We start from the raw sequence: 24,603 nt of genomic DNA on the forward strand, positions 1-24,603 counted from the left end.
CACCCCAAAGAATTCCTTCCCAAATTCAATCTCAATCTCCCCTCTTCCAGTTTAAAGCCATAATCCTGTCACAACGGGAAATAAAAAGGCCCTCTCCATTTTCTGCTATTTTAAGGAAATCTTTATCTGCAGACCCTGCCAGACCTCCTCGTTTTCTGGCCAAACAAGAGCATCCCAAATCCATGGCACCTCATGGCCCAGCAGGCAGCACCTCCCCAGCCAGGTGGGCTGATGCTTACCTGGACCTACATTTTACTGCAGATTGTCATGGAAAAACTGGCAATGAGAAGGAAAAGGTGTCCTCTGAACAGGCAGAGGGGCTGCAGGAACATCACCCACACACACAACTCCCTGGCCAGAGGATTTCTGCTGCAGCAAGGATGGAGCAGCCCAGCCCTGCAGCCAGCACAAGATCCTCTGCTTGCTTCCTTCAGCATCCACCCGAGCACAGCGAGGACGTGAAGCTCCCCCCAGCCTCTTGCTCAGAAATGGGAAAAAAAGGAAAAAAAGGTCTGATTTGAGCACCTGAAGGGTGGTAAATCCCCAGGAGATTTCCTCCTGTCTCTCCTCCGGAGCCGCCCCAGGGGGTGGGGAGGCAGCGTCCTTCCCCGGGATGACAATCCTGAATTTCTGATTTTGCCACCTGCACCGTGTTTCATAAAATTTTAAAGCTAATGCTCTGCCAAACTCAAATGGCACCAGAGCAGATGTTTAAGTGCAGCCCAGGATGAATAAATTATGGGGCTGTGGTGGCTGTACAGTGGGGGAAGGAGAGGGTGGATGGCTCTGAATGGAGAGATAATTGATTTAAATGACATTGTCCGTTGTAATCACTTGGGATTAGCTCTTTGGGCACGGGCAGAAGAGGAGATGCTGCAATTAAAGACACTGCTCTAATGGCAGCAGTGACTCTCCTGCCTGCAACCCCTCCTCAGCATTTTTTTTTTTTTTTTTTTTTTCGGCAGCTCTGAGGGTTTTCTGCCTCTTTGTCCCACCTCCATCATCAGGCAAGGAATAAAAATGAAGCTGATTTGGGTCTGGGTCCAGGACTGCCCTTGCAGTTGGGAGCCCGAGTTTCGGGAGGGATCGTGGGGAAGAGGGGAGCTGCTGGGAGGAAACACAAGAATTATTTCATGCCAGGGAAAAAGCTCCATCATGAGATGCTCCCAGAGCTCAACCCGTCTGGGTTCCCCACCGAGGTGCTGGGAGAGGGTTTCACTGCAATATCTGGGAGCACTAAAGAGCTTTTTAATTTCCCAGGGAAAGGCATAAGAAGAATTGATGGCTGGACACCAAACCCAGCCCCAGCCTGGTTTTTTTTTTAACCCCAAGGATGGGTAAAAAATGAGTGTGACTCTGAAGCCCACCTGCTCTTAGCTCTGCTGCAGACGACCCCGCTGGCCCTGGGCAAGCTGCTCCCCTTTTTGGGAGCTGTTCCCTGGCTGGGACCGGCGGGTACCGGGCAGGGTTCAGAGCTGCCATGGAGGGAACGATTCCCTCGGCTCCCAGGACCAACCTGGGCTCATCCTGCTGGATGCTGCAGTCCGGGGATCCTCCTGGGGCTGGATCCCACCCCTGCCCGTGACAGCCCCCAGCTGGAGACATGGAAAATTGTGGCAGTTTGGTTTTTGGTTTTTTTTTGTTTTTTTTTCCGAACTTCACAGAAACAGCTTTTCTGTGGCTTTTTCAGCGCCGGCTTCTGAGTCCTCCCCCCCGTCCCTCTCCCCTCAGGGCTCGCTGAAGGGAGAGCTGCAGCATCCCAAACCCTCCCTCCATCAGCTGCACACCTCGAAGAGCAAGGGCATGGAGTGATGGAACCAGGGGGTGTTAGTGGGTGATCTTTAAGGTCCCTCCACCCCATCCCACCCCATGGTTCTATGGAAGGATGATGCAAACCCCCCAGCCCTCAGCCTGCCCCAGAGGACACAGCTTCTTTCCTCCCCCTGCTCCCTCCTCCAGCCCAGGGGATGGGGCTCCTGCCATTTCCTCTGCCCCACACCTGATCGTGGGGTTGTTGTGGGTTTGGTTTGTTGGGTTTTTTTCCCCCTGTCATTCAGGCTGATAACTGGGCCCCAGCATCAGCTGCTCAGCACTGGCCTTTCAGGCAGCAGCAGGTGCAGGCAGCACAGCTCTGGGCCCAGCAGCAGTAATCCCCCCCCTCCAGATCTCCCCACCACAATATTGTCCCCTTGGCTCAAGAATGGTTTTTTGTCTCCCCAGTGGCAGTTGTGGATTCTTTTCTAGACTGAAAAGAAATCTTGTTCCAATCTTCCTACCCAGCCCTGGGTAGCTGCGAGGGGCAGCGTGGCCCAAGGAGCTGCAGGAGGGTTTGGGCAGCTGCCTGCACCCAGATGCTGCCAGACAGGGGATCCTGTCCCCTGCCTCCAGCTCCCAGGGATCCTGTCCTCTCCCTGCAGCTCCCAGGGATCTTGCTCTCTGCTCCAGCTCCCAGGGATCCTGCTCTCTCCCTGCAGCTCCCAGGGATCCTGCTCTCTCCCTGCAGCTCCCAGGGATCCTGTCCTCTCCCTGCAGCTTCCAGGAATCCTGTCCCCTGCCTCCAGCTCCCAGGGATCTTGCTCTCTGCTCCAGCTCCCAGGGATCCTGCTCTCTCCCTGCAGCTCCCAGGGATCCTGTCCTCTCCCTGCAGCTTCCAGGAATCCTGTCCCCTGCCTCCAGCTCCCAGGGATCTTGCTCTCTGCTCCAGCTCCCAGGGATCCTGCTCTCTGCCTGCCCTGCAGGGCTCAGCCCTGGCTCAGCTCCCCTGTGCAGCGAACACGAGGCCGGGTGACACTTTCGTTTTGTGTCACCCTGCGCTGAACAGGAGCAGCAGGGAAACAGCAGCCGCCTCCTCCTCTTCCTCCTCCCGTGCTACCAAAACCAAAGCCTCCCTTCCCTTCCCCTCCCGGAGCAGCCCCGCGGAGCAGCACCCACATCCTCTGCCCCGATGCGGGGTGGGGGGGACAGCGCGGGGGCTCCGGGTGCTCCCCAGCAGAGTTCAGGTGATCCCACGGGGATCAGATCCCACAGCAGAGCTGAGATTCCCCCCGGGCAGACCCACCCGTGGGGCTTGGGAGGTGTTTTTTGGGAAACCAACCCCCGCAGGTCTCTGCTGAGAAGTGGGGACCAGCACTGGGCACCAGCTCAAACTCGGGGCCCTCTCCTGCATCCTGCTGGGATCTCACCAGACCAGAGGAGATTTGGGTTTGGACCCAGCCTGGAGAAGCCTCAGTTCCAGCTGCCCTGAGATCCAGGGCCCCAGAGCTGTTACCAGTGTCTCCTCCTCCCATCTCCCACCCCCTCTGAAAGGACTTTCTGCAGCAAATAGATTTTGGTACCTGTTCTGGCAGCTTTGTAGCTCAGCACAAGCCCAGCTCTTCCAGGCCAGGCTGCCCTCTCCTCCAGGCAAAGGACTCAGGACACGGAATAGGTTTCCTGGTGCAAATGGTGTCAGCATTGACCTCAGCCCTGCCAAACCCCAGAGGAACTGGCAGAGAGCAGAGCTGAGCATCTGTGGCATCACCCTGGGCAGGACCCTGACCTTCCCACCCTGCCAGAGCTCAAAGCAGGTCCAGAACCTCCTCCCCAGAGAGATTTCCCCTTTACTGAGACAGAGCAGCTGCTGCCAAGAGCAGCTGAGCTTGGTACAGTTGGAAACTCCTGCCCTCTGTCCCCTCTCTGCTGCCTCCACCCAGAGATTCAGGCTGAAAATTAAACCTGGGGCCAGGTCCAGAGTGAGAGCCACCCAGCCCAGAGGAACAAACACCCTGTTTAGGAAGAAGGCACAACCACCAGGGCTGCAGGAGCTCTGGCTCTCATTGATGAGAAGTTTTGTAACTTTCTAGACACTTGGTGACCTTCTTGGTGATTCAGGAAAGTGAATTTTTCTTCAGTCTGTGGAATTGTAATATTCTCTATTAGTCTACTGTCATCTCATGGGGACAGATGTCAGCTACAACCAAAAAAAAAAAAACCACACAAGGCTCTGAGCTCTTTTTTGTTAAAACTGCTGGGAGGTTGCCTACATGGCAACTGTTTAATCATTCTGTCATATTTACAACATATGATTTCTCATTGTGATCCACTTGTTAAGGCTGTATGCTGTGCAATTTTCATTAATAAACTTCCATCTGCTGTCTATAATATGCACTGAAAACACCCACAAACAACTGCTGCACCCACCCTGGCTCCTGGAGCCAGCAGTGGGGTGTGAGTACAGACTTTCACTAAAAGAACAACCTTCAGGAAAAAACCCAACAAATAACCCCAACCCCAAAAGTCAGCCTCCTCCTGCCTGCTTCACTCAGGGTGTCACAGTACAGGTCTGGCACTGTGACTGTTCCCAGAATGATGGATGGTGACACCTCGGGGTGAATAGCACAGGGGGAGGCTGCCAGTCAGGGCAGCAGAGACTTGGGGCTGTGCTGAGATGTCTGGAGAAGCAGCAGGAATAGGAAAGGAAGTCACAGGGAAGGAAGAGATGTGGCATTTCAAGAAGGTTTTCTAGCAATCATCACCTAAAACCTTGGCTTGTGCACTGATGATGCCTGAGTGCTCATGGAAGCCACCCCTGTGACGTGGTTGGCACAGAGGTTCCAAACTGGAAGTTATTAATCCCACTGGAAGGTCACAACAGGAAATATCACCTCCCAGTGGCAACAGGCAAACACTTGCTACTTAATGGCAGACTTTTTTAAAAACAAACATACAAAAAAATTGTTCCCTTTTTGTTTTCTTTTTGGTTAACTTTTTGTGCTCAGCACGGGCTGCCTCTTGTTTCAGGCACACTGCTCACCAGCCTCCTCTGATGGTGGAATGTTCCCTGGATGAACCCCAGGACTGTAATGCTGAGAATCAGGCTGGCTTATGAACAGGATGAATCAGGATGATCAGAAAAAAACAACCACTTTTCCTTCCACACCACCAATCTGATTCATTTTGCCAAAGCCTGGTCTGGCTACACCCGCTCACCGCGCAGCCAGAGGCCCTGAGCGGCGATGCCAGAATCACGAGGAGGAGGAGGAGGAAGAAGAAGAAGAGTTGTGCTCTCCAGCCTCTGTGGTCCAAGGCCTCGTGGTGGTGTGGGGGCTCTCACTGGAAGGTGGCATTGAAGGCCCTGCCGATGACGAGCCTGCGCACCTCGCTGGTGCCAGCCCCGATCTCGTAGAGCTTGGCGTCGCGCAGGAGGCGCCCCATGGGGTACTCGTTGATGTAACCATTCCCACCTGCAGCCAGAGAGAACCCACAGCTCATTCCTGCTCTCTGATTGCCAGGGCACTGCTGGTGGCTCTCTCCAGAAACAACCACAACCACTCACCCAGACACTGAATCCCATCCAGAGCCACCTGGGTCGCGCACTCTGCTGAGTACAGGATGACTCCGGCGCAGTCCTAAGGGAGAAGCAACGTGGGGACATCAGGGAAGGTGTCACCTCCCCATCTCCAACCCCCGTGTGGCTCTGACCTTCCCATCAGCTCTGCAGACACCTGCTAACCAGCCTGAACTCCTGATCACAAAGCAGCCAGAAGCTGCAGCAGTTGTTCTGTCCCTACAGAACGCTTGTGTCGGGTCTGCAAAGGCCGTGTGAAGACAGGAAAAGAACAACAAAAAGGAAAAAAAAAAAAAAGGAAAAAAAAGGGAAAAAACTAGAAAAGGGAAAAAAGAAATAAAAAGGAGTGCAGCAGGGGAGCTGGTCTCATGAATGCACATCATCCCCACAGGAGACCAATGTGATTTGATTTGGGATGCAGGACTCTGTGCTCCAACTGTCAGACACTCAGTCCCCTCCCTTGGTAGAGGTTATGGAGACGACAACACCTCAGAACGAGTCCTACAGCCTCTTGCACAGCCAGGTTGTTGTGCTGGGGCTGCCAACAAACACCTGCTGGTGCTGCTACATCTGCTGCCTTGCAGGATGAAGCTTTCTTTTCCTTTCAGGGGAAAAAAATAGCACTTAGGGCTGTGAGGGAGGCACTGTAACCCCCAGGACAGAGCCTCCACCCTGCTCACCATCTGGGACCAAAGGAAAGGACTCCCCCCAGCAGGCAGCGTGCAGGTGACAACCAGCTCACCTTGGCATTGAAGTGGCCTTGGTCACAGGCCTTGGCCACGTTGTAGACGTACTGCCTGCACGCCATCAGCCGTGTGTACATGTCAGCCATCTTACCCTGCATCAGCTGCAGGCAGAGCACAAGAGAGATGGGAACATGAGCCAGGGGAAAATTACCTTCTGCCTCAGCACCAGGGGTTGCCTGTTCCCCAGACCCCCTCAGAGAAATGAGGCAAATGAGAGGATGTGGACTCAGCAGACACAGAATCACAGAATCGCCGCAGCTGGAAAAAACCTCTAAGGTCACCACATCCAACAGTCAACATCCCCCCAAATAAAATACATGTGTCAACACCTGTATCACTCATTAGAGCATGTCCCAAGGTGCCACATCTACATCCAGGAAGGAGCTGGAGGTTCTGACAGGCACCAGCCCCAGTGGCCTCACGCATTCAGAGATCCTTTCACCTCCTCACCACACCACGACATCAGCCAGCTCCAGGCAACCTTCCCCACACAAAGCCCCCCCACCACAGAGCTATTTGTCTTCTTGGTTTTGAAGAGAAAAGCAAGATGACAACATTTTCAAATCCCTTTTCTGCCTCACCTGGAAGTGGCCAATTTTCTGTCCAAAGGCTTCTCTTACGTGTAAGTACGGAATTGCGTGGTCAAGGACAGCTTGCATCAGCCTAAAAGAGCAGATATGGAGGGAAAGGGAAAACAACAAAACTGTGAGTTAATTAAAACTTCGAAGTGCAATCTGAGGCTAAAAGGTTCTCATACCTACAACATGCTGCTGCATCCCTGTAGCTCCACTCAAACAGTGCTCAGAATAAACTCTAAAGTTCCCATTTTCCCCTGTAGTGGTCTACACACTGCTCGTTTGGGAGCACTTTTGGTAAAGTCTCACCTTTTTAATTCAGGGGAGTGAGACAAAGAGTTGAGGATCTTTCCTACAGCTGTAGCCAGAATAGCTTGTGCTGCCTTGCATCTCCAGAGACCACCAACTGGAGGAGTACCAGCCAGCACCATAAAAAAAAAAAAAAAAAAAAGCGTAGGAAGGAACATGCAGGGTGAAAAATCCTCCTTTTGCTTTGTGGAAGATGCATTTTTCACATGAGGATTAGTACAGAGACACCACTTGGGAGCACAAAAGGACTGTAGGGTAAAAATAATCACAGGGGAGCTAAAGGACTAAATAAATGAAAAATGAAGCCTTTAGCCAGGCCAGTGGTCCTTCTGTGTGAGTCTGGATAGTGGTCTAGATTTTAAGGAATCAGTAATTCAAATGAGCTTGTTATTCCCAGAGTAATACACACAAGCAAGCAAGCAGGGACCAAGACACAGCTCTGGAAATGTTCATGTCAAGACTCACACTTTCAAAAGCCCACCCTGGAGGGGCTGTGGCTGTGCTGCCCTGGAAAGCAGAGATCTGCAAACTTCAGATTTCTGGCATCGCTTCTTCTACCCCTTGTCTCTCAGAGGGTGCTCTGAAGGAAAAGGTGGAGCATATGCAGAGCCAGGGAGTGTGGAGCTGAGCACCCTACAGGGGTCCATGTGAGCAGCTACAACACAGCTGGAGCACCAGCACTTACCCCAGTGGCCCACCAGACAGCACCAGTCTCTCCAGGTCCAACCCACTCATCAGAACGTAGACTCCTTTGCTCAGTGTCCCCAAGACATTCTCAGCTGCAATCATCAAAGGAAAAAGATTTATTTATGTGCTAAACTAAGGCAGTCCAAGGGTCACTGGGGAGAGGGTTCCAATTTTTAGTCCCATTTACCTTCCCTTTTGGTTGGAGACACAAACTTTCAGGATGAACCAGACAGGCACTGTGTTTTGACACACATATCCCTACCACTCAGGTATCTTTTCAATCCCAGCAAAGCCAGAAAGGAAAAGGCAGCACAAGGTTATAAAGTGCAGCTACAATTGCTCTGTTCTTGCCTATTTTCTAAAGGGTAAGGTGCTCTTCAGACACCTCCCAGCTCAGTGTTTGTACCAAGAACAGGAGATTTAGTAGCCTGGGAGGACAGACTGGGAGCCCCTTTCACCATCCCATGAGTTTGTACCTGACCCACATGATGCCTGCTGAGTCCATGTCTGCCATGCCTGCCCAGATATGCTTGGGGTCACCTCTCTGAGCATTCCCAACCCAGGAACCAGAGCTGACACAGGCAAGAAGTCCAGCTCACCACTTATCACACCCCAGAGGACACATATGAGTCTTCTGAGACTGGAGAACACCAACAGTCATTATCCCCCCTCCTGTGATGGGGCTGGACAGAACATTGCAGCTGCTATAAATAAATGTCTAAAAAAGACAAGTATTATTTCTGTGAAAGTGGAACAGGAAAATAGCCACATTAGATAATGGGTTGAGAAAAATACCTCAAGAAGCCATTTCACTTTGGGACAATCTGAAGCACATGCTGATGGTAACAAGTATAAAAAGAGAAGCAGGAACAAAAGGCTCATCCCAGCAAGGCTGCACTCTTACAATCAGAAGAGAACTTAAAGCCTAACAACTGTGCTTTGTAGATGGACAGAGATTATCCTGATCATGCCAGGAGAACTGACATTTAACTCAAGCTTTGATCACAAGAGATCCAAGAGGTGTGATATGCAAAGTGAAAATGAGACAGGACTTGTACCCATGCAGGGAGTCTCCTAAAATAACCAGTCCATTTTTCAGTGGCAGAAGCTCAGGGACTGCACTGTCTCCTGCTTCCTGAAGAGCATGGAGAGGTAGGATATGGAGAAGTGCAGCCTCTGCAGGGCCAACATCATGATATTGGAGCTAGAACTTGGAAGAAGAATGAAGCTTGGTGTTCAGAGAAAAAGCTCCAAAGCCCCACAGAGAAGAAAAATACCAACAGCCATTATTCCTTTGAAGAAAAACACACATCTGCCAGCATCAGTAATAATAAAGTGACAGAGCTGTTCAGGATGACATCTCACAGCTGAAAGAGGACTGACCAGGCTGAAGGGTTTCCTGTACATCCAGGGAAAGAGGATGGATGGGTACAGGGTGAGCTGAAGGCACTGAGTGCTGCCTGCAGGAGGGGAGCAGACCTGCTGGCTGAGCAAAACCTGCTGGTTTTGGGATTCTGGACCCAAATGAGAGCAATGTGAGTGAATGGATCCATGGACAACACTCACCACAAGACAAACACCAGCCACACCATGGAGCTGACAGTGAAACCCATGGATTTTACAGTGGGTGGAACTGCAGTGCTAGAGGACACCTTGATCTGAGAGGAACATCCTACAGACACCTGAGGTAGCATCAAACTGGTTCATTCCCAAGCCAGCAGACCAGAAGCAGCATTCATGGCCAGAGTGCAGAGTGTGTTAACTTCCAGCACTGCAGTGATGGCTTCTCCAAGTTACCAGGAAATGTCAGTCCCAGTGCCAAGAGAACACCCTGTTCTGTATGCATGGGCACTCAGGAGATGATCTGAAAACTTGGGCACTGCCCTTTCTGATTGCAGAGTGGAGGGATCCAATAAAGTTGGAAATGTCAGATTGCAGCTGAAACCCTTCCACTTACTGCAAAGCAGCTTTGGGTGGTGTGTGGGGAGCCTGCAGATTTGCAATTAGAGTTTTCACAGTTCAGTCAGATAAGGCATCTCCTCCACTTGCAAGATAGAGGCTGGAATTTTTCTATCAACAAAACCAGCCACTGCAGTAATAAAAAAGGCCATCAGAGTAGCCCCAGCTGTGTTAACTGCCAGGGAAAAGGACATTCATCTTCTGACCCCAAAAGACCTCAGAAATGTTACAGGCAAACCAAAAGTCTGTTGGAGAGTTTCCAGTGATTTTGGAATGAAAAAATCAAAAAAGTTTCAAGGTGTCCTGTATGCAAGATGGGGAGATCTAATGAAAACAAACAAGTTCCTTTGGAAGCCCCACCTGGGCTCTGCAGAAGCAGGGGCTCCACGAGGGCAGAAGAGGAGTGACCTAAGGAGAGAGTCCTCATTCCCTGCACTCCAGCAGAATGCACTTTTCCAGTTTCCCCAACTCCCTTCAGAGGCTGCCAAAGGGCAGATAAGCATCTGCAAAGCCCTGGAGGTCAGAGCCTGAACATGCCTGTAATTAGCCATCCAATTTATCTGATCAAAAAGGCAGGAAACCACCACATGCACACTGCCACAAATGGAATCCAACTCAGGATCACAGAACTCACCAGGGATCTTGCAGTTCTCAAAAATCAGCTCACAGGTGTTAGACCCTCTCATCCCCAGCTTATCCAGCTTCTGGGCTGTGCTGAAGCCTGGCATTCCCTGCAAAGCCAGGAGAGTTAAAATAAACTGCACATCACATTCAGACAGAATAGATAAAATCACTGGGTGTCCGTGAAACCTCCCTGACTGTTCTCTCTACATTTCTAGTGCTAAAAACTGGTTCCATGCTTAGATCCCAGCACCCAGGGGTGCCCAGCTGACAGTGCAGTGTGCCACATCACTGGGGCAGAAGACTCATCTCCTGGGTTTATACAATTCAGGCAGAAAGCAGTTTGTCTTTTAGCAAGGGGCTGACAGATATAGACAGAAAACTTGTTCTGAATGAGTCAGTCAGGGTGAAGAAGCCAGCTTTAAAAAACACACTACAAGGAGCTTGTGAGAAGTATTAAACTCACCCTCTCCACAATGAAGGCAGTGATACCTCGGGAGGCTGGCACAGCATTAATATCAGTTTTAGCATAAACAATGAGAACATCTGCATCTGGCCCATTGGTGATCCAAAACTTGTTCCCATTCAAAACAAAGAAGTCTCCTAGAAGCAACGAGATGCAATCTGTTAGCTCACAACAGAGCAACACTTATATCCTCACTCCATTTATTTCAAAACAGGTCTGCAAGGATGCTCTTTAGCAGTACCTCCACAAATCCTTCCCAAGTTCAAGAAAAGTCATTTCCTTTATTTCTGGAGCTCAGAGGCAGCTTAACAAATGCCTGAGAAACTAAGGCACCTACCACTGGCTCCATCACACCACCAACTTCCACCACCACAATGAGAAGTCCACTTTTAGACCTTCAGGCCTCCACTTTGTGTCCTCACTGCCTGGCTTTATCCCATCTCCTGAGAGGCAGCAGCAGCCTGCAAACATGGCCTGGTACACCCATGACTCAGCACCAGTCCCAGGGCTGTTGGGGAAGTTAGTTTAAATTTACAGGAAGCATTATTTGCACCAGTTATCTACCCAGGCAGCACATGACAGGCTTTACCTTTCTTATCTGCTTTCAGCTTCATGGACACAACATCAGATCCAGCATTGGGTTCACTCATTGCTAAGGCTCCAATGTGCTCCCCACTGATTAGCTGGAAAAAAAGACAAATAGGGAGGGAGGAAGTGGCATTGCTTCTGCTCCCTCTTGTGCTGCCCTCCTGGCTTTTTTCTGCACAGATCTCCAGAGTAGCAGTTCTGTGGAAAAACCACCACCAAGAGCTGTTGTTCCTGGAAAAGTCCTGGCAGGGAGCTCCCTCGTGCTGCTGTGCTGAGGAACAGAACCAGGGCCCAGTGGGATGAGGAGGATGATTCAGCTCCTGTCTGAGCCAGAGTCCAGCCCTGCTTATAAAACACCATCTCCAGGAAGGTGCCAAGAGAAGCATGCAGGCAGCCATGTGCCTTTCAGAAGCTCCTTGCTCTGTGCTTTATGACTGCCCTGTTAGATCAAGGAGAGCAGTCAGACACAGAAGGCCAGGGAGGGGGATAAGAGATGGCAACACTCTCAGTGATGTTCTCCCAGCCCAGCTCCTCCACACTCACACTACAACAGCAGATGGACACCCTCCTTCTGTGCCTGCTCATACCAGGCTCTGCCATAGCTGCTGCTTCCTCTTCACTGTTCCTTTCATCCTGCCCTTTCCCCCTTGCCTTTCTTCCTCCTGGTGTGCTTTTATTATTTTTCTTCTCCTTTTGATATCTTATTTTTTTAAAAAAACGGCCTCAACACTTAACAGAGATGTTCAACCAATTCATTCCATCAGTTTATTTCTACAGAACTCGTTTAGCTGCTCAAAACTACTTGAGTAACTTCTCTGTCATGAACCAAGACAAGCAAGAACCAAAGTGATGGCACACCTCATTCTGAAATGCAGCAAATGAGGGCATTAAAGCAGTCAGCAGCAACAAGGACAATTACACACTAGCAGGCTGCAGAGGGCTTGCAGGAAGCAACACTTACTTTGCATGTGGTTTAAATCAGGTTTCTTGCACTGATCATTTCACTGATCACTTCAGTAGCTGGGAGTCAATGTCCTAGTTAATTTTTTCCATGCATTTAAATACTCAGATGTGTTTAACATGCTTTTGAGTCACAAGCATCAATGCCCCAAACGATCAAGTGTCATGTGCAGTTAATTAGCATAGGCAAACCAAGCATGTAGGCAGTGAGAAATGGAGAACAGAAAATAGGAAAGCAGAGACTTCCACTCAGAACTCTCGAAACAATTTGGGAAGCTGGAAGAATACAATCCAGTGTCACCTCAGAACCTCACTGACACAGCTCCAGAGAGCCCACAGACACAGGGGTCAACGTGGAGTAAAAGAGAAAAATGAACAAGCTAGAGAGGGGCAAGTTTGGCAAGCTGAAGGCTGGGTGACTGAAACCAGCTGGTGCTTAGGATGCTACATCCTTGCATGCAGCCAGACTCCAGGTACTTCCCAGTTTCCTCCCTCTTCCAGCCACAAACCTTGGGCAGGTACTTGCTTTTCTGGGCCTCGCTGCCGTTGCGCACGAGCTGATTGATGCAGAGGTTGGAGTGGGCCCCATAGCTCAGCCCCACAGCTCCTGAGGCACGGGAGATCTCCTCCATCACCAGCACGTGGTCCAGGTACCCCAGAGCAGATCCACCATACTCCACTGGAGAGAGAAACCTCCTGTGAGCCACACTGGAGTGCACCACACCTCCACAAGGTCCCAGGGCTGGGCTGAGTCTGGAATGAGATCTGGGACACGTGCAAGAGAGCTTCTGCCTTTCTGACACTGCCTCTGAGCTGGGAACCTTTGGCTTTCCACATCCTCTCTGAACTGTCCAGGCACACTGGTGTTAGCACTTCAGCACAACCAATCATTTGCACCATAGTTATAAATATATATATATACCCTTATATATATATATATGTCTCCTTGTATAAAATAAAGATACATCTAAAACATGCCACTGACACTTGCACAACAGCCAGTCCTTCTTGTTAACCACCCTTAAGCACAACCTCATTATTATCAGGCAGATCAAATCAAAGTGGCAACCTGCATCAGGTGAGGAGACAAAGGAGCACAGGGAAAAGCTTGTAAAGTCCATGCAAATTTGTCATAACAAGGAGCCTTAAACAAGTGAGGAATACTCAGACTGCTCAAAAAGTGGGGCACTAGGAACTCCTCTGTGCCAACAAACGTGCAGGGGAGAAGCATTTTGATAGGTGGCTGATTCAGAATGAGCATGACTCATAAAAGCTGCATCTTATAAAAATATAAAATATATTAAAAAATAAAAAATAAAAATGCTGTGATTCACCAGTGGCAAGGATGTGAATTTCCAGAGAGGATGAGATGAGAGAGACCATCATGGCCATTGTAACTGGGAATTCTTAGAGGCACACTGAGCTGAGCCTAAAACCAGTGCTATTGCAAAATTACAAACCAATATAGTTGTATTAGTTTTAAGAAGGAAACAGAAAGCACTGTTATTTAAAATGCTCTCTTGATAGACTTGATCCACTGGTGCCCAAACATGCCATTTAATTGAGCACATGCCCTCATAAGAATCCACGTTATTTTCTCATCCAAAATGCCAGTCTTCACCACCTGCAACAAAACCAGTGCCAGTGAAGTGCACACAGCTATAGAATAAAAAATAAAGCAAAAAAATTCTAGGCATAGGAAGGTTTTAGAGGTAAATCTTTGAGGAAATCAAGAAGGACAGGGCTCACGAGGGGTTGGCTTATTTATAATGTGGGAAACTGCTGTAAGCCTCAGGCACAACATCAAAGAAGAAAGAAGGTAAGAGTGAGAAGAAACAGGAGCAGCAGTAAATTGGGAAGAGTAAAGAGAAAGAAAGCAGAAATACAGACTCTTTCAAGCAGCCTCAGTGCCACTGAAAGAAATGCAGAGGCATTATTTCAACACATTGCTATTCAGTCTGCTGCTGCAGAAGCCTTTGCAGAGCCACATCCAGAAACACAGACTTTACCATGGGCACATAAAGGCCCCATTGGCTGCTTTTCTCCACTAAGGGCTTCTCCTCATTACACTGTGTTAGTGCATTCAGCATGACCACAGCAGCCTCACTCATCTATAACATTAATCAAAACACTTTTCAGCTAACCTGGACAAGGCTGAATAAGATTTACCCTGATTTTTTTCTGACTGGTTGGATGTGGTGAGCTTTCCATTAGTTATCACAGCTTTTCAGAGCATTGTTTTGTACCCTTTAACTTCTCCTATTAGAGATGGATGTTTGTTCTTGGATACTTTTATCTCTAGCTCTCGTTCTTCAGAACTTGCAGCAAAGGTTTCATATTAGGGAAGCACAGGCACATATATCTGCATCCATCTGGGGAAACCATTTCTGAGCAGTACTTTTAAGCTGTAAAAGCCAGTTTTTAAGTGTACAGAAGTCTAACGAGGAAAAAGGACTCTGAGTCAGTGAATAACAACAAAAGTTGCAGAGTTTTTAAGAAACATGAAATAGGAGTTGTTGGACTAAATGTATGTCACATCCCAGCCAAGGTTGTTATGAACTGGAAAGGGGGAGTTGAAATAGTTCATCTTCTGTTTGAACAATCACCCAGCAAGGTAAAAGGTGGGAACAGACTTACCAGGAGCTGTGATCCCCAGAACTCCCAGTTCCCCAAGTTTCTTCCAAAATGCCTACAAGTACAGAACAAGCAGTAAGTCCAGGCTTGCAGTCAGGACACCAGCATAAGACTGGCTGCAGCAAATGACTTATTAATGTAGAAATATTTGGAAGAGTTGCTGTTGGCTGGCACTTTAAAATTCTTGAGGCACATCAACTGTGTCACAGAATCACAGAGTGATGAGCCATGACATCAGGCAGGAGCAAAGATTGTCAGCAAAGAGGAAAATAGGAGTGCAGAAGCTTTGCTGTGTGATGGACACACAGGTGAACCCTTGTGACATGGCCTCAGCATCCAGTGATGAGATAATTATCAGTGAGCAGCCTCCACAGACTTCAAAAAGTATTATCCAATAGCTCTGGATGACATCTGGTGTGCCAGACTAAATTCATATACTTAACTTCAAAGCTGTGCATATATCCCTGAAAATGACAACATCAGAGCTCTGGGAAATCTTGGCAGATGTTCTGAGCCTTTTAAATCTCGTGGAGTTTATGAAAACCAACAGTTAGATCTCTCATTTTCACCAATCAGATCCTCCTGTTGCACAGAATTTGTTGTTCTTATTAGGAAGGCAAGTTTCAACTCCACAGTCAGACTAGTGGCACTTGCAGCAGCCACAACAAACCAAGAGAAAACTCAGATGTCCAGGGAAGGGTCCAGGTGAGGAGAACACAAAGCACATATCAGGGAAAGGGTCTGACCAGAGCCAGACAGAAAAATGGTGGTGAGAATCCAGACAAGACCATTATCAGTCCTGGATTTTTCCCAGTTTCATGCTGGCTGGGAACTGCTGAGAGTTGCTACGAATACTCTCAGGTTGCTGAGAGCTGTTAATAAAACAGGAAATCAAAAATTTTTCTCTGTGGCTTTCAAGTTTGAAAACTTAATGCACATGTTCCTGTGGTGTGTCCTGGGGTTCTGTGTCTGGACTAAGCCCCAGATCAAAGCCAAGACAAGCTTTCACTACCATCTATTTTAAACACACACATGAAATACTCACCCTCATGTCTTTGAATTCATTTTCCTGGTCAATCTGTTGGGCCTTGGGAGCCAAATGCTCTTGACAGAACTTTGTCATGGTCTGTCTAAGCTGGGAAAATATATGAGGAGAAACACATGTGTTACAACTCATCAGTACATCGTCATCCTCTTCCCTAGGACACTGCCAACATTCCTCTGCCAGGCGACTCCAGGATCCCAAACCCAGAGCACAAGGCCATAAGGAAATGGATGTTTGGGGTTAACAGCTGTGAGACCACATGAAAGGCCCTTTAGTCTTTTAAAGAGAAGATCCTGATGTACTGAAGTTCCCCTCAGCATTTAACCTCAACAGCCTGGCCCTAAAGGGCAGAACCCCACTTACCTACTGCCTACTTACCAGGGGATGGTTTTGGTCAGGAAGCTCTGAAAGCTGCTGCTGCATTATTCCCACCCAGTACCTGCTTATAGTTTTATTAATTACATCCAGATGTCTGCAATAGGCATGCATACTAATTAATATGCACGAGTGGATCAAACCAGAACCATATTAGCTATCCTACTGTCTTCTTCACAATGAAAATCTGATAAACCCAGGTATGCCAAGTGTTCAGTCTTAAAATCTTTTTCTGAATTCTACAATCTGAATATTCCCAGGCACGTGTTCTGCAAAGCCCAGAGCATACTAAGAAAATATATAAAGTGTTCTTAATATAAAGATTTTAAAACTTTGTCTTATGATTATGACTGAGATTAATAACATGGTTTCTCCTTCTGGTTCTTTACTCCTACAATTCAAGGCTGGTGAAGGAACTCAAGACTGAAAGCCTCTGCTGCAGAACCAGAATCTATAGAAGGGGCAGAAGCAGAACACGAAAATATGCCCAAGTTCTCTGTCCTTCTCTCAAGCCCACAGCCAACCAGACTCTTTTTTTCTACCAAAAAGAGACACCCATTCCCATGGCTATCCAGAGCTTGGATTCCTGTTTCACCAAACGTGTTGCTGTCTGTTGAGTTTTCTTTCTTTTTTTTCTTTTTTTTTTTTTGTTTTGAAACGTTAGCTATGCTTTCCCTGTTATGAAGCTGGCAGCAGGAAACTTGAGCATGAAGCTTACAAGAAAAACACAACACCTTAAAACCATAAAACAGAAATAAAAAGAGATTGAGGTTTAGACTCCCAGACACCTCTGATGCTCTAAGCCCATGTGTAAGGTACAGTGGTAACACATTCAGTGCTCCTGCAGATTTATTTCTGATTTTTTCCACCAGATAGATATGAACTACAACAATTTTTTTCCTTTTATACCAGCTGAACATAGAGGCAGGCTAATTTGAGCAGATAAGGCTATAAACCATGAACACCGACCTGGCAAAGAATAATTTTACAGTAAGAAAGACATGACAATGAGTAAATTTATTTTGTACACCTGTGCACTGGCACTGTTATGATTATCTCCAAAGAATAGCTAAGCTGTGATGGCAACTGCTGAGTTGCTGTGCAGGAGGAAACAGCAAAGAAAAGAACTATTATCCTAAAGGTGTTGGTCCCCATCGGGCAAGAGAACAAACCAGGAGAGCTGCAACTCTTCTTTTGAGAAGATCCCTACAACACCTCTCCTAGGAGGTAGAGCTCTTCAGCCTGGAACAGGCTGTTCAGCCTGGAGAAGGCTGCAGAGACCTCAGAGCATCTTCAAGTGCCTGAGGGGGCTCCAGGAAAGCTGGGGAGGGACTTTAGACAAGAGCTCAGATGGATGGGATAAGGGGGAAGGGTTTTAAGCCGAAAGACAGGGATTTAGGTCAGACATTGGGATGACATTATTTGCTGTGAGAGGTGAGACCCTGCCCTAGGTGAGATGGCTGCCCCACCCCTGAAGTTTTCAAGGTCAGCTTGGGTGAGGCTCGGACCAAGCTGTTCTAGTGGGAGGTGTCCCTGCCCACGGCAGGGAGGTTGGAGCTCCATCATCTTTAAGATCCCTTCCAACCCAAACCAGTCTGTGACGAGACCAAATTAATTGATTTGTTTGGTGATGTTTCTGATCGCATTTCCCATTCCTTAGGCCCAGTGTGAACGCCACAGAAGTTCTTACGCAGTGTTGCCTTCGTTTATGGGGAAGAGACCTTCCCTTCCTTTCCCTTCCCCTTCCTCTTCCCCTTTCCCCTTCCCCTTTCCCCTTCCCCTTTCCCTTATCCCTTCCCCTTCCCTCCCTCTGTCCCTCCCGGCGGGTCCCTCTCCCGATCGCTCCCGCGGGGCACCGCGGACACGTGCCCGGGGCGCGCCACCACGCCCCTCCTGCACGCCCGCCCATTGGCTGATTCCCCACCGCAGGAACCAATCAGCGCTCACCAAACGCGACACACCCCCGGTGGGGCGGGGCCTGAGCCCGTTCCCCGCCACCCCCGCTGCCCGCAGCCCCGATCCGCTCCCAACCCGCTCCCGGCCCGCTCCCGGCCCGCTTCCAGCTCGCTCCCGGCCCGCTCTCAGTTGACTCCCGGCCCGCTTCCAGCCCGCTCCCCGCCCCACCTGCCGCTGCTCCTCGCTCAGCCCGTTCACCGTATCGTCCACCGCCAGCCCCGCACATCCCCTCCGCAGCAGTTCCAGCCTTCGCCTCCGCAGCCCCGCGCCCACCGCCGCCCTCCCGATCGCCACCGCCATGGCTGCCCCCGGCGCGCAGGCGCAGAGCGGCCCGGGCACATCGCAACGCCCCGCCCGCCCCTCCGGTAAATGCTGCGGGGAACACCGCGTGTCCGTAGCCTTTCCAGTACGTTTAATGCGTTAAAAACACCGATAGCTACAACACCCCGACGGCCCGGCGAGAGCCCCGGCGGGCGTGGGAAGAGCAACAAGAGCTCCCGTGTGGCTGGCACACGGGTGACCTCCCCCCAGCACCGTCCCTCCGGGGGACAGACCTGCTCCTCGGCTTGGGCACCGACTGGAACGAGTCGGTATGCAAAGTAGGGACTGCTGAACTAGAAATAAAACAGGAAAAAAACCCAAAGGGTGAGTAAGAGTCCTTCCTCGTGCCTCACATAGCCAGGAGCAGCTCCAGCTCGTCGAGTATTGCAGAGCATTCCTTGATTTCTGCCTGGAAGGAGCAGTGCTTCTCCAGGGACTGCTGTCTCTCTCCTTCAGCTGATTTCCACTTGGCCATGGCTGTCTGCAGGGAGGTCAGCACATGGGACACGTTACTGGCAGCACTGGAGAGCAATGCCAAGTTCAACAGCAGCCCCAGCTGAACCATCTCAAACCCTGCAGCTGCTCTAAGCTCAGCCTGCCCTGCCTGGGACATCTTTTTCCTCTGTTCCTTGAGGAAAATGGCAATTTATCTGTGACCAAAATTTAGCTCGTCTGATATTAAAGCAGTGTCATCAATTAGCTCTTACAAAGAACTGCAGAACTGTAATTAATGACAGCAAATAGTCACTGGATTAGTGGAGCTGCTTGTGCTTGCACACTTCCCAGCTCCCAGGCTATGACCTGGCAGCCCTGGTCTGCAACACTCTCCAAGTCAGACCAAGTGCTCTGAATTCCAGCAGGAACTGCCAGGCTGGGGATCAGCTCTGCCCTGCTGCTACCAACCACCTGACACAGTCCCCAGGGATCTCTGGAGAGGAGCAGGTCCAAGCAGAGCCAGCCCTAACATCCATCTTCACCTGACTCAGGTGTCACTGATATCACTCCCCCCTTCTACCCTGTGCCAAGTCCAGGTGTGTCCAGCTCAGCCTGAAGTGCCTCAGAGGGGCATGAAGGCTGCCCCACCATGAACTTTGGTTTCAGCCCTCTATTTAGAAGGGGAGTACTTCAAACAGTTACCTAACACAGGTGTATGTACAACACAAGATGAACACTGCAGGCTTTCCCTGGTTCTCTTGGAGACCAGAGCAGCACTGGGAGGAACAACATAACCTCCAGCACCTCACTGAGCTCCACGAGCCCCTTACCTGGTTGAGTCAAGCCAAGCCCCAGCCTTACCTGGAGCTCCTCCTTTTCCTTTGCAGCTGTTTGATTAAATACCCTCAATTCTTCTATGAGCTTCTCAGTTAACAGCTGTGGAGCAAAAGGAAAATGGTGAATTTGATGCCATTCAATGCAAGTCTCAGCAGATGTTTGCACACCCTCAGCTGGAAACACCTCTCAAAGCCCTTCTCACTCCTAAGGACATTTGATAATTTTCTTACCCTTGTCTGCTTCTGGCACTCTCGTGTCTTTTCTTCCTCCTCCACAATGTTGCTGCCTGTAACTGATTTATGAGATGTGTTAATGAACCTCTAATACTGAGATAGCTGTGCCTGTAGCTAAAATTGCTAGGTTTGAAGTAAAATGAATCCCTCACTGAACACAAGCATGAGCAGCTGGATTTACTGATGCCTTAGCTCCAAGCTGTGGCCTATCATGGAGATTATTTTAGCTGGAATGAGGTTAATTTTCTTCCTAGTAGCTGGTGCAGAGCTGTGTTTGGGATGTAGTATGAGAATAATGTTGATAACCCACTGATGTTTTAGCTGTTGCTAAGTAATGTTTATCCTAAGCCCAGGACTTTTCATTTTTCTGTGCTCCAGGTGCACAAGAAGCATAAACCAGAAGATAGAGGCTGCAACCATCAGCAAAAGCTGCAACTCAAAGAGATAAAACCAGTTAACATCCAGGCTGGGGGCAGAGAAAGAGTCCAGTAAGGTGATACAAGACCAGAAATCACTATTGGACTAAAAAAACTTATGAAGAGCATGTGAGGGGAGTGCAGGGATCATAAGGGTACAATTGTTTGGGGATTATTTTTTTTTCTGAGTCACTCTCTGGAGGCAGCAGCCCAGGCTGATTTTTGCAGCTGGATCATCTGAAGTATTAGATTTAAAAACAACTGAGAGTTAATGTCTGAGCCTCTGCTCCAGGAAACCTAAGGCCAAGCCTGAAGAAGGAAGCACTCAAGAGTGAGGGGTTGAAAGGGACACCCATCAGCTGACTGGTGTCACCCACTGCAAAGGGACTCTGGCCCAAGCAGTTACAGCTGTGGGTGCTGTGGGTGCCTCCTGGAACAGGGTGTGAGTGCTCAGGCAGTGGCTTTGCAAAGTACATTTCTACAGCAAGAAAGACCAAATTATTTTCAAAGTTTATCCAGGACAAAGGCAGCTACAGGGAGCAGCAGCTTCTCCTGAACTAGGAAACAAAATAAAGCCCTGGAGGGTAAAAAGTGTCTGAAGAATGAGCACTGGAAAAGCATGAGGTGTGCATAGTCCTTACCAGGATCAATGTTTCTGCTCTCTAAAATCACCATGCAAGTCTCCTGAAACTTCTTGAGCTTCTCAACTTCTTGTACCAGGCCTTCATTCTCCTCCTTCAGCTCCTTTATAGCTCCCTGGCATTAACACAGGCTGTAAGTGCACCAAGTTGCCAAATTCTGCTTCTCTTTACCAGTAATACTGGATGTGATGCTAATGGCTTAACAGGTGCCCCACCAGCACCAAGAATCACATCTTCCCTTGTCTCTACCACCATAACAAACCAGTCTGTTGCAGACCTTACTCATGCACCCTGACAGGATTAATACATTTATCACATTCACACATCATAGCAATTACTAGAAAAATAGAGATCCCAGAGATAAAGTCCTTGTTGGCAACCCTAGCATTTCTTTTCTTGCTCCCTCTTATAACTCAGGAGTTGGATGCCTTGAAGAGCACATTAGAATTGGGAAGAAAAGGTTCATCTTGGAGTCTTTAAGCCACAGCATTATTCCCTACCAGGCAAGAGGATAAGCAGATCAACCTCACAAGTGGAATGCAATTCTCCAAGAGAATCAATAAGCCTGTGGATTAGGGTGATCCAGCTGATCCTGTCAGCAGCTTTCTGAACATTTCACAGGAGGTCTCAAAGGCTCTTAAAGAAATCAAGCTGTGAGATAAGAGGAATGATCTTGTTGCAGATTAATAACTGGTAGAGAACTGGGATAATAAAGGGAGCTCTGACTGTGAGGAAGCAGCTGGCAAAATCGAGGTTATTTTAATAAAACTTCATGCAAGTGTAGAGTTGCAAATTTGAAATATTCTCCCAGAATGAGTTTAAAATGGAATTACAGCTCTGGGACTGTTTAACAGTGACCTGGATGCATTACCCATCCCAATACACCTGCAGCAGCTCTGCTGAGTTCCAGGCTCGAGCAGACACCATGGGAGTTGGAGGACAAAATCCAACCCACCCAATCTCTGCTGACTTCTGATGGAAACAGGAAAATGTGCAAGAGAATCCTTTGATCTGACTCTGTAGGGATCAGAATATTAGAAATATTCAATGATTTATTTATTCCATTCCTCCCTCCTTTTCCTTACCTGTGCTCCTGTGAGCCTGGAGTGTAGCTGTTGTTTAGCTGTTTCTAACAGCTGATTCTTGGCCTTCAGCTCTGCTTCCAGTTTGTATCTGTTGAGAGGCCTGTGGAGTCAAAGATTCGGGGGCAAAAATGTCAATATCACACACTTTCTCTTTTTCTGCCACAAATATGCACTTTTTTGAAGTGTCTGCTCTTGTTTCTGAGCAAGAACTTTCATCACCAAGCTAGGTAAGAAAGCTGTACAGGAGTGACAGCTCATCACAGCCCTCCAAGAGGGAACTTTACTGCATGAGGGCAACTAATAACAATTTGAGGAAACATACCCTCTAGTAGCTGTCTTCTTTGACACTGGTTCCACTTTCTTGGCAGATTTAAGCAACCTTAAAAGATGGGTGAAATACAATTACCAGAAGATCACTGCATTCTTGCAGATTACCAAGTCTGTCAGTTTGACAAGATCTGCAGAGTGCCAAGTCATCTTGAGGACATTTGCCAAGAAACATCCATCAATATTTTACTTTCATTTACCCTTGGTTTGTGGCTTTGAAGACACCATCTGCTGGAATCTGTGAGCTGAAGTTAAAATTGGGATCTTTGTTCAACTCCAGATCTGCTGTTTTGTTGACACATTGTTTCTTGGAAGGAAAAGCCATCTGCACTTCTGCAAGGTAAAGACAACCATGGAAACACTGCAGTGGAGAAGATAACACCAGAACATGCAGGATCATTTGATCTTTTAAGCCTTCAACTTGAGGCAAATCACAACTATATCTGGATAGAATGGAGACTTAAAGGTAGTGACAACTAAGGACAGTCCTCAGACTTACCCAGGGCCAAGGGTCCAGACCAAGCCACAGAGAGCTCAGACACTGGACAGTATTAAAACATCATTACCAGGCTAGCACTAATGAGAGGAGTTTGAAAGTGGTGATACAGGCATGACAATAAAGGCCTCAACATCAAGCAGGCAGCACGGCACACTTGTTCACACTGCCAAGCAAAGCTGGTCAGTACTGGAAGCAAAACAGACACAGCCCATGTGAAACTCTGCTAAGAGAGCTCCACATTCCAGTTCACTACCTGTAGGTGCACTTCTAAAGCAGCACTACAGAGAAGCAGCTTTGTACAGAAAGTTAACTCGGCTTTAAACCACAGCTGTTTGAGGATATAGAGCTTTATTCATACAGCAGCTTTAGGAAGCTTCTTCCCTACCCCTCAAGTGAAGCATTTTTCAGATGATACACAGACCAGTTTCTAAGGCTGAGCTTGGGTGCCTCACACTTCTCAGATGCTGTGAGCACTATCAAAAGACTTCCAGAAGTAAGAACCCCTGAAGGAAAAGTGTCCTTAACCCTCACCGTGCTGCTGCAGGCCGGCAGCAGACACACAGCCAGCAGCCGGAGCCAGCACCCTCCCGCCCTGCTCATATAATAATAATAAGAATAATAAGAATAAGAATAAGAATAAACCGAACTTTGTAAACACAGACAGAACATTTGAATAAAGCCAGGGCCACCACAGACCAAGGCGCTTCCCAGCAGCCGCCCCCGCTCCTCCGGTCCCGCCCCGGCCTAACCCGACCACCCGCCTCCCGTGCTCCCCGGGCGGGGAGATGCCGGAGCCCCCTGCCCGGAGGTGTGTGTGTGTGTGTGTGCTGGGGGGGTACGCACCGGTGTGAGGCGGGGGTCGGTGCAGTGCGGTGTAGAGGGGGATGCGGGACCCTTCCCCCTCCATGGCGCCCGCGATTCGAACCCAACCGCCGCCAACGGTCACAGCCCCGCGCATGCGCACAGCGGCCCCGGGGCTGCGCACAGCGCCGGGCGGGAGGGGGCGCTGCCGGGGGCGCGCGTTTTCCCGCCCTTCAGCCGTTTACCTCAGGGGCGGCTGCGGGGTTTCCCGCATCCCCCAGTGCGTGGGGCCCTGGGACAAAGGGGAACGAACGGGTTTAAAATGGAGGAAGAGAGATCGGGGTGAGACCTGAGGAGGAAAATCCTCAGAGTGGTGAGGTAGAGGTTGTCCGCAGAAGCTGTCGCTGCCCCACCCCTGGAAGTGTCGAGGGCTGGGCTTGAAGCAACCTGGTCTAGTGGGAGTGGTCCCTGCCTGTGTTGGCACTGGGAGGGTCTTTAAAATCCCTTCAAACCCAGACCGTCCCGTCATTCACAGCTGCATCAAAAAGTTCTGTTACTTTAACAGGGGTGTTTGCAGTGTTTTCCATCAAAATGCCTGAGAAGTCCGTCCCGCCCCCCCGAATCGCAGCAGCTCCCCTGTGGAGGGGCTTTGGGTCAGAGCTCTCACAGCCTGAGGGGCTCTCCGGTTCCCAAAGCCCACCTGGACACCCGGTGTCAGAACACTGAACGTGCATCCTGAGCTATGGGCTTTATTAAAAGCA

General features: G+C 49.2%; 2 protein-coding genes across 2 annotated transcripts; both read right to left on the minus strand.

Annotated features, from left to right (window-relative positions):
* Positions 1-3,879: 3,879 nt before the first annotated feature.
* IVD (isovaleryl-CoA dehydrogenase) lies at positions 3,880-18,576 on the minus strand. Its single transcript, XM_071761718.1, has 12 exons — positions 18,416-18,576; positions 15,917-16,006; positions 14,875-14,926; positions 12,747-12,916; positions 11,279-11,372; positions 10,690-10,826; positions 10,237-10,333; positions 7,642-7,735; positions 6,654-6,735; positions 6,069-6,173; positions 5,315-5,387; positions 3,880-5,222 (listed from the first exon to the last, which is right to left on the minus strand). The coding sequence occupies exons 1-12, from the start codon at positions 18,545-18,547 to the stop codon at positions 5,089-5,091; spliced, it is 1,260 nt and encodes a 419-aa protein (XP_071617819.1). The 5' UTR covers positions 18,548-18,576; the 3' UTR covers positions 3,880-5,088.
* A 67-nt stretch (positions 18,577-18,643) lies between these two features.
* On the minus strand, positions 18,644-24,037 carry KNSTRN (kinetochore localized astrin (SPAG5) binding protein). Its single transcript, XM_071761719.1, has 8 exons — positions 23,885-24,037; positions 22,743-22,875; positions 22,538-22,594; positions 22,216-22,315; positions 21,131-21,245; positions 20,071-20,132; positions 19,865-19,939; positions 18,644-19,049 (listed from the first exon to the last, which is right to left on the minus strand). Exons 1-8 carry the CDS (start codon positions 23,997-23,999, stop codon positions 18,918-18,920), a joined length of 789 nt encoding a protein of 262 aa, XP_071617820.1. The 5' UTR covers positions 24,000-24,037; the 3' UTR covers positions 18,644-18,917.
* Positions 24,038-24,603: the final 566 nt, after the last annotated feature.

This window comes from Heliangelus exortis, chromosome 18, assembly GCF_036169615.1.
Source record: "Heliangelus exortis chromosome 18, bHelExo1.hap1, whole genome shotgun sequence".
NCBI classification, from domain to species: domain Eukaryota; kingdom Metazoa; phylum Chordata; class Aves; order Apodiformes; family Trochilidae; genus Heliangelus; species Heliangelus exortis.

Excerpts from the sequence above, each read along its gene's own strand:
- KNSTRN (XM_071761719.1), bottom strand. The coding sequence starts at position 23,999 with ATGCGCGGGGCTGTGACCGTTGGCGGCGGTTGGGTTCGAATCGCGGGC. Across the intron at positions 22,316-22,537 it reads AAGAAGACAGCTACTAGAGG|GCCTCTCAACAGATACAAAC; the intron begins GTATGTTTCCTC and ends TTGACTCCACAG. Across the intron at positions 19,940-20,070 it reads AGTGCCAGAAGCAGACAAGG|CTGTTAACTGAGAAGCTCAT; the intron begins GTAAGAAAATTA and ends TTTGCTCCACAG.
- IVD (XM_071761718.1), bottom strand. The coding sequence starts at position 18,547 with ATGGCGGTGGCGATCGGGAGGGCGGCGGTGGGCGCGGGGCTGCGGAGG. Across the intron at positions 16,007-18,415 it reads TGAGCGAGGAGCAGCGGCAG|CTTAGACAGACCATGACAAA; the intron begins GTGGGGCGGGGA and ends ATATTTTCCCAG. Across the intron at positions 11,373-12,746 it reads AAAGCAAGTACCTGCCCAAG|CTAATCAGTGGGGAGCACAT; the intron begins GTTTGTGGCTGG and ends CTTTTTTTCCAG.